Below are 16,957 nucleotides of genomic sequence, written 5' to 3'. Positions count from 1 at the left end.
AGTCGTAGAATTCTTTTGGATGCAAGGCACCCACTCCTGCTAGCTTAGGATAAGAGGGAATTTTCTGTAAGATGTTTCTTACAGAAAATAGAGCAAGACGCACATCTGAGGTGCCCCAGGTTCCCGAGAACCCAAATGTAGGCAGGAACCAGAACCAGTCTTTTGTGGGCACATGATCTTTGGGGTCTTTTTTCTTTCTTTTTCCTCTCCTTTCTTTCTTTCTTTCTTTCTTTCTTTCTTTCTTTCTTTCTTTCTTTCTTTCTTTCTTTCTTTCTTTCTTTTTTTTTTTTTTATTTTATTTATTCATGAGAGACCCAGAGAGAGGCACAGACATAGGCAGAGGGAGAAGCAGGAAGCAGGCTCCCTGTGGGGAGCCTGATGTGAGACTCGATCCTAGGACCCCAGGATCATGACCTGAGCCAAAGGCAGACTCTCAACCACTGTGCCACTCAGGTGCTCCTGTCTTTTTTACTTTCTTAAGTAATCTTTATACCCAACCTGAAACTTGAACTCCTGACCCCGAGGTCAGGAGAGTAGGATGCTTCATGGACCGAGCCAGCTGGATGCCCACCTCCGGTGTTTCCTAGCCCTACCTATCTGCCTCAGTCACTCCTTTCAGCGATGTGACTTTATAGGAAAACTGCTTCACTGCTCTGAGCCTGTTTCCTCATCTGTAAAATGGAGCTAATAGCTCCAACTGGACTGGTTGACTCCACAGGTACACGGGACTTGCATAGTGTTCACTGTTAACTAGAGGTTGATTCGGTCACGAAGCAAGTGAGAATAGGCAGCCTCCTGTCAGTATCTGAGGCTGGACCGAATAATTACCCTTCCCAGGATCTGGACATTTGTTTGGAAAGAAAAGACACCAGGATGGCAACGCTGGAGGAAAATCCCTGGAAGGTTCTAGTTCCTATAGTTTGACAGTTCCCGTTAGGATCCAATGGGCTGTCTCGGTGTCCTTCCTAGGAATCCCATTGCTTTAACAAGGCAACCACCAGGGGCCACACACAACACCCTTCTCCTTCCTCCTCCTCCTCCACCACTACTGACAGGTGTCTGTGGAAGTAGCGCGGGGAATCTGATTGGGCAGCGTGAGTCAGGCGTCCACCTCTGAGCCAATCATCTCTGGCCAAGGCAGGAGCTCCTAGTCTGTGCAGCCCTCCAATTGGACAACAAATACCCACTGAGCGTCCACTATGAGTGAGGCGCTGTTCTAGGTGCTGAGGGGACCCCCAGGAGCAAGACCACCTGGCCTCAGGAGCTGGTGATGTCCCAGTGGGCCAGAGGTGTATCAGGCGCCTGTCGCTGCTATAACAAAGTGACTTAAGTAAAACAATACAAATGTTTATTTTGCAGTCCTGGACATCAGCCATCTGAAATGTGGCTCGGTGAGCTAAAATCAAGGTGTCAGCAGGGCTGCGTTCCTATCTGGAGCACAAGGGGAAAATATATTTCCCTACCTTTTCCAACTTGGAGAGGCACCTGCTTTCGTTGACATGTGACCTTGTGTCACTTTTTAAAAGATTTTATTTATTTGAGAAAGTGAGAGTGAGTAAGAGTAGGGGGGGCAGGGCAGAGGGAGAAGCAGGCTTCCCACTGAGCAGGGAGCCCAATGTGGGACTCGATCCTGGTACCTTGGGATCATAACCTTAGCGCAAGGTAGACACTTCACCAGCTGAGCCACCCAGGTGCCCCCCCCCCCCATCACTCATTGCCAGCGATGGCTGCTCCCAAGGCATCACTCTGACTCTGATCCTCTCGTCTCTTTCCTTCACTTACTAACACTCAATCCACAATCATCTCCCCATCTCAAGAGAAGTAGGTCATATCTGCAAAAGCCCTTTGGCCATGTGAGGGAACATTCACAGGTTCCAGTGGACATCTTCAGGGGGCCATTATTCTGGCCCCCCACCATGAGAGGAGACAGATTGAAAACCAGTGAATAATAGGGAAACGTCTCTTCAGTGTGGTGAGGAAGGTAAGGCAGGCTGAACAGGTGAACAGGCGGTGAGGTGCGGAGGGCAAGGGGCAGAGATGGACGGTATAACAGAATGGGTCATTCTCTGCTGCAGCAACAAAGACCACACCTCTTGTGGTCGACAATCACAAAGTTCATTTCTTGCTCCCACTACCCGCCCATCAGGGGGTGGCAGGGGCCATCTGTTCATCAGAGCCACACAGGGACCTGGGCTGACGGGAACCCCATCTCCATGTGGCTTTGGCCATTAGAGTTCTGCTCCCTGACCTGGTAATCCCCACCCAGAAGTGACTTTTGTCACTTCCACTCTTCTTTCATTGGCCAAAGTGAGTCATGTGACCAGTGCCTGAACTCTACAGGGTGGGGTCTCAGACTCTTGCAGAAAAGGAGGGCCAGCGGATGGTGTGGACCAAGCAAGAGATTCAAAGAAGTGCAGATGTAGAAGGACCTTATAGTTTCTCATTTGCCACCTCAGCCCCCATTTTGGGGTTGAAGAGATTGGGGCTTAGTGAGGATAAGGAGCTGGCCAAGTTCCCACAGTGACCCAGCCAGAGCTAGAAGTAACACTTGCCAGGCCTGATGCAATGAGACATATCCCCTGAGTCCTCTTGCATGCCTGGCCCTAGAAGGGCAAAGCTGGAGGCCCAGAGAATGGTCAGACTCAGCAATGCAGCAAGCCCCCAGCCTGTACTGGGGAGACCCATAATCTGTGCAACTATGGAGGGGATACTTGGAGGACCCAGAGGAGGCCTCGTGCCAGGCTGGATTTGGAGCTGAGGATTGAGGATCTTATTAAGGGTTTTGGGGGGGTGTAGGGGATGGGGATCAGATAAAGTGGACAGGGTTGCAGAAAGGCTGGGAATTTGTACTAAGGGCAATAGGGAGCCACAGAACGTGTGTGAGCAGAGGAGAGGTAGGTTTAGCTCTGGGTGGAAGACACATACATAACCTAAGGTGACATGTACTATAATAGAGGAAGCTCGGGGCACTTGGAGCACCCAGAGATGGCACTCTACCCACAAGTGTGTGTGAGGGAGGGTAAGAGGGGTGGCAGCCACCTTCCCAAGGAAGATGCCATATGTGTTGAGGGTTTTTTCCAGCTTTATTGAGGTATGATTGACAAAGAGTATACATATTTCAGTTGTACAACATGCTTTTTAAGTGTATACAACATGATGACTTAATATACCTGTACATTGTAAAATAGTTACCACAATTAAGTTAGTGAACACATCCATCCCTTCACAAAGTTACCCTTTTGTGCCTGATGAGAACACTTAATATCCACTCTCTTAGTTCAATCAAACTGGAAACAAAATTCACATATATCCAAAAGCAAAACAAAGATAAGCTTCTCTCCTAGGGAATTTCAAATATACAATACAGTATTGATTGTTTTGTTTAGAGAACCTTCTTTTTTTTAAAATTTATTTATTTATGATAGTCACACACACACAGAGAGAGAGGCAGAGACACAGGCAGAGGGAGAAGCAGGCTCCATGCACCGGGAGCCCGACGTGGGATTCGATCCCGGCTCTCCAGGATCGCGCCCTGGGCCAAAGGCAGGCGCTAAACCACTGCGCCACCCAGGGATCCCTAGAGAACCTTCTTTATTTTTTGAGAGAGAGAGTGGGAGCAGGAGGCAGAGGGAGAGGGAGAGAGAGAATCCCAAACAGGCTCCACGCCCAGTGCAGAGCCCAATACTGGGCTCGATCCCACAACTCTGAAATCATGACCTGAGCCAAAATGAAGAGTTGCTTAACCAACTGAGCCACCCAGGCACCCCAATACAGTATCATTAATTATAGTCACCATGCTATACATTAAATCCTCAGAATGTACTCATAACTGAAACTTTGTGCTTTTTTAAAAGACTTTATTTATTTATTCATGAGAGAAGCAGGCTTCCTGTAGGGAGCCTGCAGGACTCCATCCCAGGACCCCAGGATCACGGCCTGAGCCAAAGGCAGACACTCAACCACTGAGCCACCCAGGTGCCCCAACTTTGTGTTTTTTTTACCAAAATCTCCCCATTTCACACACACACACACACACACACACACACACACACACACACAACCTCTAGCAACTACTACTCTACTCTGGCTCTATGAGTCTACTTTTTTTAGATTCCATGTATAAGTGATACCCTACAGTATGTGTCTTTCTCTGTCTGGCTTATTTCGCTTAGCATCATGTCCTCCACATGTTGCTACGTTGTTACAAACAACAGGATTTCCTTGTTATGGCTGAATGATATTCTATTGTGTGTAAATATCACATTTTCTTTTTCTGTTCATCTATTAGCAGACAGTTAGGTCTTATTTTGCTGCAGTGAACACATGAGTGCAGAAAACTCTTTGAGACTGATTTCCTTACCTTGGGATAGATACCCAAGAGTGAGATTGCTGCATCATAGGGTAGGTCTCTGATTTTTGTATTTTTTTAATTAATTAATTTATTTATTTATGATAGTCACAGAGAGAGAGAGAGAGAGGGGCAGAGACACAGGCAGAGGGAGAAGCAGGCTCCATGCACCGGGAGCCCGACGTGGGATTCGATCCCGGCTCTCCAGGATCGCGCCCTGGGCCAAAGGCAGGCGCTAAACCACTGCGCCACCCAGGGATCCCTGATTTTTGTATTTTTTGGAGGAAAACTTCATACTGTTTTCCACATTAGCTGCACCAACTTACCTTCCCAGCAGCAGTACCCAGGGTTCCCTTCTTCCCATATCCTCACCAACATTTCTATATTTTTTTCTATCATTTTTTAAAGATTTTATTTATTTATTCATGAGAGACACAGAGAGAGGCAGAGACACAGGCAGAGGGAGAAACAGGCTCCCTGCAGGAGCCCGATGTAGGACTCGGTACCAGAACTCTGGGATCACGTCCTGAGCCAAAGGGAGATGCTCCGGCAGCCCGGGTGGCTCGGCGGTTTGGCGCCGCCTTCGGCCCAGGGCATGATCCTGGAGACCGGGGATCGAGTCCCATGTTGGGCTCCCTGCATTGAGCCTGCTTCTCCCTCTGCCTGTGTCTCTGCCTATATGCCTCTCATGCATAAATAAATAAAATGTTAAAAAAAAAAAGGGAGATGCTCAACCGCTGAGCCACCCAGGCATCCCCACTTCTGTCATTTTGACGACGGCCATCCTAACTTGTGTGTGAGGTAATATCTCATTGGGTTTTTTTAAAGATTTTATTTATTTATTCATGAGAAACAGACAGAGAGAGAGAGAGAGAGGCAGACAGAGGCAGAGGGAGAAGCAGGCTTCATGCTGGGAGCCTGACGTGGGACTGGACACCAGGATCAGGCACTGGGCTGAAGGTGGTGCTAAAATGCTGAGCCACCTGGGCTGTCCCCCCATTGTTGTTTTGATCTGCATTTCCCTGATGATGAGTGATGATTGGACTGAAGCTTTATTTTTTTTAATTTTTAAAAAAGATTTATTAAAGAGAGACACATAGAGAGAGGCAGAGACACAGGCAGAGGGAGAGAAGCAGGCTCCATGCAGGGAGCCCAATGTGGGACTCGATCCTGGGTCTCCAGAATCAGGCCCTGGGCTGAAGGCGGTGCTAAACCGCCAAGCCACCCAGGCTGCCCTGAATCTTTTTTTTTTTTTTTAAAGATCTTATTTATGTATTTGAAAGAGAGAGAGAGCACAAGCAGAGTGGAGGCACAGAAGAAGAATCAGGCTCCCCAATAAGCAGCGAGCCCAATGCAGGGCTCGATCCCAGGACTCTGAAATCATGACCTAAACCAAAGGCAGACACTTAACCGACTGAGCCACCCAAGCGCCCCTGCACTGAATCTTGAAAGGACCATGAGGCTCTTATGTGGCTGGAGAGCATCTGCAGCAGAAGGGACAGCATGTGCAAAGGCCCAGAGGTGGGAAACACCCTGGCAGGAACTGTACTGGTTTGAATGGTGGTCCCCACATCTCACCCCTGGAACCTATGAATGTGACCTTATTTGGAAAAACAGTCATTGCAAATATAATTAAGTTAAGGATCTTGAGCTAAGGTTGTCCTGGGTTATCCAAGTTGGCCCCACATCTAATGACAAGTGACATCAAGAGGAGAGACGCTTCTAGAGAAGAAAGCAAGTGAAGACAGAAGCAGGGATGGAGTTATGCAGATACACCAAGGAACCCCGGAGCCCCCCAGAAGCTAGCTTTGCCCACACATCCAAGGCGGAGGTGGGGCTGTGCCCCAAGGAGCAGTCCCGGAGGCCAGGGCAGAGCCGCAGCAACAAAGGCAGCAGCAGGGGGGTCAGTGAACCCAGCTGGGGGTGGGGGTGTCCTCGGTTGGCTCTCTATGTACCTGTCACCTGCCCCCCACCCCAGCGCCAGTCTGTCTCTCCTTTTCCAGATCCCATTCGCCCCGGGCCAAAGCACAGCCCTCCTCCTCCTGGCTCCCGTGTGCATCTCGGACCGGCCTTCCCTGTTGGAGGCGAGGAGGCAGGGCCCCAGGCCGGCCCCCTTCCAGCTGAAGGCAGCCCCCCACTCGCCTGTGTCCCAGCCTCGACCCGCCTCATTGCTCTGGGGAGCGAGTCCCGCGGAGGCGCCCTCAGCAGCGTGAGCCGCCACCTGTCACCACCAGGTGGCGCCCCGTGCCTCAGCCAGATCCACCCCAGCTCGCTATCGCCCCCCAAAATTTCCTTTCGCTTTCGATCTCTGGCTGTCACCCGGCCTGGCCCCTTCCACGCCCAGCTGGGGCAAGCCTGGTGCGTGCGGAGAAACGGACTCCGGGTCCCCGAGGGGCGGGGCTGGGGTCCCCCTCCTGGCCGAGGGAGGAGGGATGGGGGTCAGGTCGCTGGGTCCCTGGCCTGGGGAGGGTTCCGGGGACCGGACGTCGGGGTTCTTAGAAGGGGAGATGCGTTTTCACCGTAACTGGGGCTCATGCAGGAAGCCCGAGGGAGTAGGAGGCGGAAACTTAGCCACATCAAGGAGTCAGGGGAGGGGTGGGGAGGTGAAGGGGCGGGTGAGGAAGGGGCTGGGGTGTGGGGGTCTGAGACTCCCTCTTCTGTCCCTTGCAAGATCTGACCATAGGCATGAGGGGCCTCCGGCCGAGATGATAGTGCTGGCGCCAGCCTGGAGCCCAACTGTGCGTATACCCGGGGGACAAGGCGGGGGACAGGCAGAGCGCTACCAAGCTGGGCAGAGCTGAGAGAGCAGACGGACAGAGGTGGGGGACGTGCGCAGGGGTGAGGGCAAGGGTGGGGACATGGGCAGAGGACGGGACATGGACAGGAGTGGAGGACATGCGCAGGGGGCAGGGGTGAGGGACATGGGCAGGGGCGGGGGGCATGGACAGAAGTGAGGGAGAGATGGACAGGAGTGGAGGACGTGCACAGGGATGAAGGACACGGGCAGGAGCGGGGAACATGGGCAGGGGTTGGGACATGCACAGGGGTGAAGGACAAGGGCAGGAGTGAGGGACATGGGCAGGAGTGGAGGGGGTGAAGGACAAGGGCAGGAGTGAGGGACATGGGCAGGAGTGGAGACATGGGCAGGGGCAGGGACATGCACAGGAGCGGGGGACATGGGCAGGGATGGGGACATGCACAGGAGTGAGGGACATGGGCAGGGGTGGGGTCATGGGCAGGAGTGGGGGAAAGGAACGGAGGCGGGTGGGTACACTTGGGGAAGGCAGGCCCCGGCGGAGGGCGGGGGCCAAAGCGGACACAGGGACCGAGAGGGCCAGGTGGGCGGCGGGGGGAGCCGGGCGCGCCGAGGTGAGCAGAACCGGGAGCCGACCCGGGAGCCCGGGCGCCGCCGGCCGGTGCTGAGAGCAGGCGGGGAGGAGCGGCACGAAGGCAGAGAGGGAACCGGGGAGGAACCGGGGAGGAAGCGGCGGGGGCCGAGCCCGGGACGGGAGGGAATGAGACCTGGAGAGGGTGGAGGGGGCAGGTGAGGACCGCGTGCGGAGCCAACAGGGGGCGCCCCCACCCCGCAGGCCTCCCTGTTGCTGCTGCTGCTGCTCAGCCCCGGCCTCCGCGGGACCCCCGACTGCTCCTTCAGCCACAGCCCCATCTCCTCCACCTTCGCGGCCACCATCCGCAAGCTGGTGAGGCCCCGTCCCAGCCTCCCGGACAGCCTCCCCGACAGCCTCCCCGAGGCCCGGGTCCTAGCGCGGGGACTGAGCTCCCCTGGCTCCGTGTCTCTGTGCGGCTCCCTGGGCCCCCTTCTGGGGGCCTGTCCCCACCACCACCACCACCACCACCCCCGTCTACTCCCTGTCCCACCTCTCTGGGTTCCTGTCCCCCCCTCTGGCTCCCTGTCCCTCACTCCCTGGGTCCCTGTCCCCTTCCCCCTGGGTCCCTGTCCCTCACTCCCTGGGTCTCCATAGTTGTGTTTTCTCCTGTCTTCGGCCAGGCCTGACCCTGTTTTCTCCCGCAGTCTGATTACCTGCTTCAGGACTATCCAGTTACTGTCGCCTCCAACCTGCAGGACGTGAGTCACAGATGGGAGAGGCTGGGGCAGAGGTGGAAAGGAGAGACTCTAGCGCACCACCCCTCAGGGGGCCAGGCCTCCCCCGGGGCTGTGGGACTCCTAGCCCCAGCCCCTCACCCTCCCAGCCCCACCAGTCCAAGCTCACAGTCCCCTCTGCTGGCACCCCCCTTGCCCCCTTCTCCCCACCCCTACTGAGCTGGGCGGTCTCGCTCCCAGGACGAGCTCTGCGGGGCGTTCTGGCGCCTGGTCCTGGCCCAGCGCTGGATGGTGCGGCTCCAGGCTGTGGCTGGATCCCAAATGCAAATCCTGCTGGAGGCTGTCAACACGGAGATACACTTTGTCACCTTCTGTGCCTTCCAGGTCAGCCCTGGACTTGGGGGACAGGCTAGGGGAGCGGGTCGCCTTCCTTAGGGCCTGAAGCTCTGCTGGGCATTACTGGAGATTTCTTTTGACTAGCAACCCGAGGGAGGTGCTCTAACCCGGTCCCACAGGTGGTGGGGGTGGGGTGGGGGTGGCGTTGGGATCTGGGGCCCAGTGCACCGATTCTGAGTGTATTTCCTAGCTGGACACCACAAAGAGGTCCTCCCTTCTGAGACCCAGCCCCCCCCCCCCACTTCCGCGGGGCCCTGTAGGCGTGGCCGGGCAGGGAAGGCCCTGGCCTGAGCAGACAGCGGGGGTGATGCCCTGGTGACATCTCCCTCCCCTGCCCCCAGCCCCTCCCCAGCTGTCTTCGCTTCGTCCAGACCAACATCTCCCACCTCCTGCAGGACACCTCCCAGCAGCTGGCCGCCCTGAAGCCCTGGATCACCCGCAGGAATTTCTCCGGGTGCCTGGAGCTGCAGTGTCAGCCCGGTAAAAGCCCCACTCCCTGGGCCCCCAACCCCCACCCCGCACACCCCTACCTTCCCTAGCTCACAGCCCCTCACCCCCTCTGCTCAGGCCATCCCAGACCCACCCTGCTCCCTCTGGCTGTGTGGCTTTGGGCAGGTTCCTCTTAAGTTTAGGCCTCAGTTTACCCATCTTGGGCAAGGGTAATTGCTCCCTGCTTCTCTGAGGCAGCCCTGTCGGATAGAAACAATGACAGCCACGTGCTTGAGTGGAAATATTCTAGTAGCCAAGTTTTTTTTTTTTTTAAGATAAATTCACTTTTTTTTCCCCTGGAATTTTAACGTTCATTATTTTTGGTAGCAAATGATTGGTTGTTTTAGTTGTATTTATTTTTAAAGATTTTATTTAAAAAAAAAAAAAAAAGATTTTATTTATGTGGGGCAGCCGGGATGGCTCAGCGGTTTAGCGCCACCTTCAGCCCAGGGCATGATCCTGGAGTCCTGGGATCGAGTCCCACATCTGGCTCCCTGCATGGAGCCTGCTTCTCTCTCTGCCTATGTCTCTGCCTCTCTCTCTCTCTCTGGGTCTCTCACGAATAAATAAATAAAATCTTTAAAAATAAACAAAACAAAAAAAATAAAAATAAACAAAACAAAACAAAAGAGGGTACAAAGAAACATATGAGGAGGTCCCAGACACCCTTTCCCCAGCCCTCCCCAGCCCCAGGGTTACATTTTGCTTAATGTTGCTTACAGCACAATAGCAAAACCAGAAATATGACATGGGTCGCAGTCCATGCATATAATCCACAGGGTTTATTCACATTTTACAAGTTATGTGGGCACACTCGCGTGCACTTGTGTGTGTGTTAGTTTGTTAGGGCTCCCCTAACAAAGTACCACAAACTGAATGATCTGAACAACAGAAGTGTTTGTTTCACAGTTCTGGAGGCCAGGAGTCTGAAATCAATGTGTGGGTAGGATTGGCTCCTTCTGAGGCCTCTGAGGGAAGGTTCTGTTCCAGGCTTCTCTCCTTGGCTTGTCGATGGCCATTCTCACGTTCACAGGGTGTTCTCGCTCTGAGCATATCTTCACATCTGGATTTCCCCTTTTTATAAGGACACCGGTCCTATGGGACAAAGGACCTGCCCTGATGACCTCATTTTAACTTGATTATCTGTATATATATGCTATCTCCCAATAAGGTCTCATTCCAAGGTACTGGGGGTTAGGATTCCAACATAGGAATTTTGAGGAACATAGTTCCCTTTTTTTTTTTAAAGATTTTATTTATTCACGAGAGAGGCAGAGGGAGAAGCAGGCTCCATGCAAGGAGCCCCATGTGGGACTTGATCCCAGATCTCCAGGATCATACCCTGGGCTGAAGGCAGCGCTAAACTGCTGGGCCACCGGGGCTGCCCCACAGTTCCCTTCCTAAAAGTGTATGTGTGTTTTTTGCAATGTTATCACGTGTGGCTTCTTGCAATCACCACCACAATCAAAATACTTTACTGGATCCCTTTGTAATAATTCCCATCCCTAGCCCCTGGCAACCACGAATCTGTTCTTTATGATGATGTTATTGGACTTAATCATTTTATAATCACTCTTCATAGTTAATCATTGAAATCATACATTTTTATTTAGCCAAACGTCTCTTAAATAGCGCTGTTTGAACACATAGCTAATATTTGATTTGATTTGATTCTATTTTTCTTTAATTTTTTATATTTTTTATTTTTATTTTTTAAAGATTTTATTTATTTATTCATGATAGTCACACACAGAGAGAGAGAGAGAGGCAGAGACACAGGCAGAGGGAGAAGCAGGTTCCAAGCAGGGAGCCCAACGTGGGATTCGATCCCGGGTCTCCAGGATCGCGCCCCGGGCCAAAGGCAGGCGCCAAACCGCTGCGCCACCCAGGGATCCCATTTTTTTTTTTTTTAATTCATGATAGACAGAGAGAGAAAAAAAGAGAGTCAGAGACACAGGCAGAGGGAGAAGCAGGCTCCATGCCAGGAGCCCGATGCGGGACTCGATCCTGGGTCTCCAGAATCAGGCCCTGGGCCAAAGGCAGGCGCCAAACCACTGAGCCACCCAGGGATCCCCAGATTCTATTTTTTTAAATGTAATCCTATCCCCAATGTAGGGCTTGAATTCACAACCCTGAGATGAAGAGTCGCATGTGCCACTGACTGAGCCACGTGCCCCTGAAAGGGATACTTAAAACCTCCCGCTCTGATTTTCTCACTTTCTCCCCACACTTCCGATCATTTTGCCATCTATTTTAAGCTTCACTTGTCATTTGTTTTTTTTAAATTTTTTTATTTATGATAGACACAGAGAGAGAGAGAGAGAGAGAGAGAGGCAGAGACACAGGCAGAGGGAGAAGCAGGCTCCATGCACCGGGAGCCCGACGTGGGACTCGATCCCGGGTCTCCAGGATCCGCCCTGGGCCAAAGGCAGGCGCTAAACCGCTGCGCCACCCAGGGATCCCTTCACTTGTCATTTGTACTTACATTTATGACGATTCATTTGACCACATTTTATTAGCCATCTCCTTGGTGCCTGGCTTTGGTGACATGGCTCAGAACAAGACCAAGTGCTTGCACATGTGGAGCTGATTGAGGAACAAACGTATTAGCAAATAATTAACAGGAAAAAATATCTGAGTGTAATGAGTCCTATGCAGGCAAATTACAACCAGGTGATGGAGTCATGGTCTGAGGTGAATGGCTTGAGTCACTGAAGGTTGGGAATATGAGAACAGCCAGTGCAAAGGCCCTGAGGCAGAAACATGTCCCTACATGTTTAAGGAACAGTGAAAAGGCTCATGTGGCTGGAATCCAGCAAGTGAGGGGAAGAGAGAGCTGGGTGAGGGTATAGAGGGAACAGAGATTGGGAAGGATCTTTGTTTTATTATCTGTCCACTTGTCAATTTTTCATTTGGTCAAATATTTAGTTTATGAAATTAAGCTATTATAAAATTATGTAACAAGCACCAAGTGGTGGGTTCTGGCAATAAATAAGACAGATAAAGTTCCTGTTGCCCACGTGAAGCCCACAGCCCACTGGAGGAAAAAGAGGAATAAACAAATTGATACAGAAGCACTAGAAATAACGTTGTCCAACTGTAAAAAAAAAAAAAAAAAAAAAAAAGGCAAGGGCACCCAAGCGGCTCAGTTGATTGGGCATCTGCCTTCAGCTCAGGTCATGATTCCAGGGTCCTTGGATCAAGTTCCACATCAGGTTCCCTGCTCAGTGGGGTGCCTCTTTCTCCCTTTCCCCCTCCCCCTGCTCATGGTTGCACATGCTTTCTCTCTGAAATAAATCTTAAAAAAGGGAAGCCCCAGTGGCCCAGCGGTTTAGTGCCACTTTCGGCCCAGGGCATGATTCTGGAGACCCGGGATCGAGTCCCACGTCGGGCTCCCTGCATGGAGCCTGCTTCTCCCTCTGCGTGTGTCTCTGCCTCTCTTGCTCTCTCTCTGTCTGTCTCTCTCTCTCTCTGTCTCTCATAAATAAGTAAAATCTTTACAAAAAAATTTTAAAAGAAAAGGCAAACTTACCAGATGCCACACTGTTCTAAGGACTGTGTGGTCACGTATTTAATTTTTGTGACCGCCTTATGCGGTAGGAATAATGGTTATCCCCATTTCACAGATGAGAAGACTGAGGCACAGAGAGGCCAGCAGCCCACCTGAGGTCACACAGGTTCCACCAGGCCTGCTTGGGTTTCCTCCTCTCCCCTGGCCTCACCAATCTCCTCAGTAACCCGGCCACCCTCTCTCCTCCCCTCAGACTCATCTACATTGGTGCCCCCAAGGAGCCCCGGGGCCCTGGAGGCCACTGCCTTGCCAGCCCCTCAGGCACCTCGGCTGCTCCTCCTGCTGCTGCTGCCCATGGCTCTCCTGCTGATGTCCACTGCCTGGTGCCTGCATTGGCGAAGGAGGCGGCGGCGGAGGTCACCCTACCCTGGGGAACAGGTGAGTCAGCAGGTGGACAGAGGGGATGGGCAGTCTGAGGCGGTGGGGCTGACCCTGTGGTGGCCACAGGTGACCTCCGCCCCCGAGTCTCCAGGACAGGCTGCCCCTGTGGCTCGTGCAGCACTGACTCATCCTGGTGAATCCTTTGGTGGGAGGACCTAAGTCTGCCCTGGATGAGGAAGGCCCCTCTGGGGCCATGACAGGGGACAGACTGGAGGCTGGGTGGTGGTCCAGGGAGAGAGGACAAGGCCTGAGTCAGAGCCAGGATGAGGACCATGGGGAGGCCAAGGAGCTGACAGGCAAAGTCAGGGGTCAGGGATCAAGGACAGGGCTGGAAGGGCACCTGGCTGGCTCAGTCAATAGAGCAAATTACTCTTGATCTCTTGGTTGTGAGTTTGAGCTCCACATTAGGTGTTGAGATTACTTAAAAACAAAATCTTAAAGAAGGACAGGGCTGGAGACTGACAGGCTTGGGCCAGTGACACAGATGACCCTGGGTCTGGCCCAGTGGGAAATCTGGGGGAGGATGGAGATTAGGAAAAGGTGAGCTCAGTGGGAACCTGGGGGCATGAGGGGGGCCAAGGGGAGGCATTTGGCTATAGGAGTCTGCAAGCCAGGAGACAGTAGTCTCCTGAAGCAGGGGGAGAGGACCACCTTTGCAAAGCCCTCCAGGTGTGAAAAAGCTCTGGGTGTTCCAGTAACTTCATTGAGCCTGGGGTGGGTGTGAATGTGGGTGCGAAAGATCTAGGCCTCAAACACCAAGCAGGGGAGCTGGAACTTCCTGCCCAGGGCAGCAGGGAGCCAGGGGAGGTGAGTGATGGAAGAAAGAACTGGGGGTGAGGTCAGGGGAACAGGTGTGGAGGCAGGAGGCAGGTGGCCAGGAGGGAGGAAGTTGGGGAGGCCCTACTGGGTTCTTGATGGGCCCAGTGTTCTTACAAGAAATATTTTGCAGTAATTGCTCACACATATAAGGCCTCAGTGATACAGGCCTTATGCTAGGGCTTTCTATAAATTAACTTAATTGAGAAGCTGGTACCATTATTATCAAATTTCATAGAGGCTGAAACCAAAGCACAAAGAGGTAAATAATTTGCCAAAGGTCATACAGCACATGAGTGACAGAACCATAGAGGCTGAAACCAAAGCACAAAGAGGTAAATAATTTGCCAAAGGTCATACAGCACATGAGTGACAGAACCAAGATTTGATTCTGGGCCTTCGGGACATCCAAGCTTTTCATTCTTCTGCCTCAGTTTCCTTATCTTTATAAAAGACTCTAATAATAGTCTTCCTACCATAGAGTTGTCTGGAGGTTAAGTGATGCAGGCAAAGGCATCAGTGAGGCTGTCCAACAGAAATAGAACACAAGCCACACATGTCATTTAAAACTTTCTAATATTGGGGCACCTGGTTCTCTCAGTTAGTAAAGCATGCGACTCTTGATCTCAGGGCTGTGAGTTCACGCCCCACATTGGGCACAGAGATTACTTAAAAAAATAAAAAACTTTCTAGGGGCACCCAGATAGCTCAGTAGGGTGAGCGTCCAATTCTTGGCTCTCAGCTCAGGTCTTGATCTCAGGGTCATGGGTTTGATCTGCGCTGGGCTCTACAGTGGATGTGAAGCCTACTTAAATAAACAAAAAACTTCTCCACATATTTAAAGTTCTTGAAATTTACATTTGCAAAAAAGTAGATTCACCTGCTCAAATGGTTCCAAACAAGTTTCCAAAAAGAAACAAGTTGGTTTTTGCTATTTTTTTAAAGATTTTATTATTTGAGAGAAGACAGAGCACCCACAAGTGGAGGGGGAGGAGCAGAGGGAAAGGGAGAAGCAGACTCTCCACTGAGCAGGGAGCCCATGGGATCATGACCTGACCTGAAGGCAGACACTTAACCAACTGAACCACCCAGGCACCCCTCCTTTTTTTCTTTTTTCTTTTTGATAAAGAGCAGGGAGGGGGGGACAGAGGGAGATGGTGAGAGAGAATCGTAACCAGTCTCCACTTCTACCATCAAATTGACTGGGGACTTGATCCCCTCACCCTGAGATCAGGACCTGAGCCAAAATTAAGAGTCAGATGGGGTAACTGACAGCCCCCCCCCCCGCCCCAGGATCAGTTTCTAAGTTTATTTTATTTTATTTTTAAAGATTTTATTTATTTATTCATGATAGTCACACAGAGAGAGACAGCGAGGCAGAGACACAGGCAGAGGGAGAAGCAGGCTCCATGCAGGGAGCCCGATGAGATTCGATTCTGGGTCTCCAGGATCGCGCCCCGGGCCAAAGGCAGGCGCCATCCCAGTTTCTTTTTTTTTTTTTTTTTTTTTAAGATTTATTTATTTATTCATTCAGAGAGCCCGATGCGGACTGGATCCCCGGTCTCCAGGATCACACCCCAGGCTGCAGGCAGCACTAAACCACTGTGCCACCGGGGCTGCCCGGGATCCCAGTTTCTAAGTTTAAATAATTTTTCACTTTAGCACTTGTTTCTGTACAATAATTTTTCAAAACAATTTTTAAATATTTTATTTATTTATTCATGAGAGACACACAAGAGAGAGGCAGAGAGGCAGGCAAAGGGAGAAGCAGGCTCCCTACAGGACCCCAGGATCACACCCTGAGCCGAAGGCAGACCCTCAACCGCTGAGCCACCCAGGCTTCCCTTGTACAATAATTTTTATTACAATTTTTTTTGAAAAGGTAATCCATTGAGAAGTTTTCCTCCTATTCTTGCTTCTGTCCACTCGGTTTTCCTGCTCTCCTAAAACACACTACCAGTTAAGTTTAAAGTAGGTAAGATGTAAAACTCAGTTCCTCAGTTGCACTGGCCACATTTGGAGTACTCAGTATTCACCCGTGGCTGCTCTGCGGCTGTGTGGGAGCGCAGGGATCTCAGGGTCTCCATCTTTGCAGAGTTAGTTCTCTTGGGCAGTGATGCCCTAACACACAGTGGGCACTCACTGGAAAGGGAATTGTTCTCAATACTGAGTCTGTGCCGAGCACTGAGCTTGGTGCTCTCCTTCCTCTCTTCTGTCCACGGATCCCCAGACAGTCCACTGAGACAGACACATCTCTCATCCCGTTTTACAGAGGACACTGAGGCCCAGCGAGCGGAGCCATCTGCCCGAGGACACAGAGCTGGGACCTGGAGGGAGTCAGCTAGAGACTGGTCCCTTCCTCGACCACGCAGCCCCGCTAGCTCCCTCCCCAGGATCAAGGCAACGCCCGCCCCCAAAGCCAGCCCCAGCCCCACCTCTCCCCCTCTGTACAAAGTCCTTGCCCCCAAGAAATTGTATATAAATCATCCTTTTCTACCAGCTCTCGCCAGGCCTGTCTGTAGATGGGACAGGATGTGGACGGGACAGTTTGGGTGCGGATCCTGGTTTTTCGGGTAATGCAATGCTTCATTCAGTCCCTGCTCTCTGAGGCCGCCTGGGGTGCAGAACCAGTGCGCGGCAGCGCCGAGACCCAGTCGGGGGGGGTCAGGACCCGCCGGCCCGGGGCTCCGGATCTGAGGGGAACAAGACCCTGGGCGCCTCCGTGCAGCGGCTGCAGTACAGGCCTTCGGGGCCCGCGGCGAGTACGCCCCCGGCAGCCTGAGATCCCGGGGGGCGCCCTGGAGGAGAGGACTCCTCCGCAGGAAAGCACTGGGACTGTGACAGTCTGAGACTTCAGAAGGTGGGGCTGGAGGGGAGGACATCCGAGGCCAGG

At 52.2% G+C, this 16,957-nt stretch overlaps 1 protein-coding gene across 2 annotated transcripts; it reads left to right on the top strand.

Annotated features, from left to right (window-relative positions):
- Positions 1 to 6,618: 6,618 nt before the first annotated feature.
- Positions 6,619 to 16,567, top strand: FLT3LG (fms related receptor tyrosine kinase 3 ligand). Of its 2 annotated transcripts, none has more exons than XM_055310829.1 (8): positions 6,619 to 6,706; positions 7,020 to 7,086; positions 7,939 to 8,049; positions 8,382 to 8,435; positions 8,652 to 8,795; positions 9,203 to 9,287; positions 13,061 to 13,245; positions 16,337 to 16,567. In XM_055310829.1, exons 2-8 carry the CDS (start codon positions 7,054 to 7,056, stop codon positions 16,544 to 16,546), a joined length of 822 nt encoding a protein of 273 aa, XP_055166804.1. In that variant the 5' UTR covers positions 6,619 to 6,706; positions 7,020 to 7,053; the 3' UTR covers positions 16,547 to 16,567. The 2 variants fall into 2 exon arrangements, with proteins under 2 accessions (XP_055166804.1, XP_055166803.1); XM_055310828.1 differs by having other exon boundaries at positions 9,149 to 9,287.
- The last annotated feature ends 390 nt before the right edge of the window (positions 16,568 to 16,957 follow it).

The sequence above is a fragment of the Nyctereutes procyonoides genome, unplaced genomic scaffold (assembly GCF_905146905.1).
Source record: "Nyctereutes procyonoides isolate TBG_1078 unplaced genomic scaffold, NYPRO_anot_genome, whole genome shotgun sequence".
Taxonomy (NCBI): domain Eukaryota; kingdom Metazoa; phylum Chordata; class Mammalia; order Carnivora; family Canidae; genus Nyctereutes; species Nyctereutes procyonoides.
Note: the sequence above shows the minus strand (reverse complement) of the source record. Positions and strands in the feature narration are given on the sequence as shown.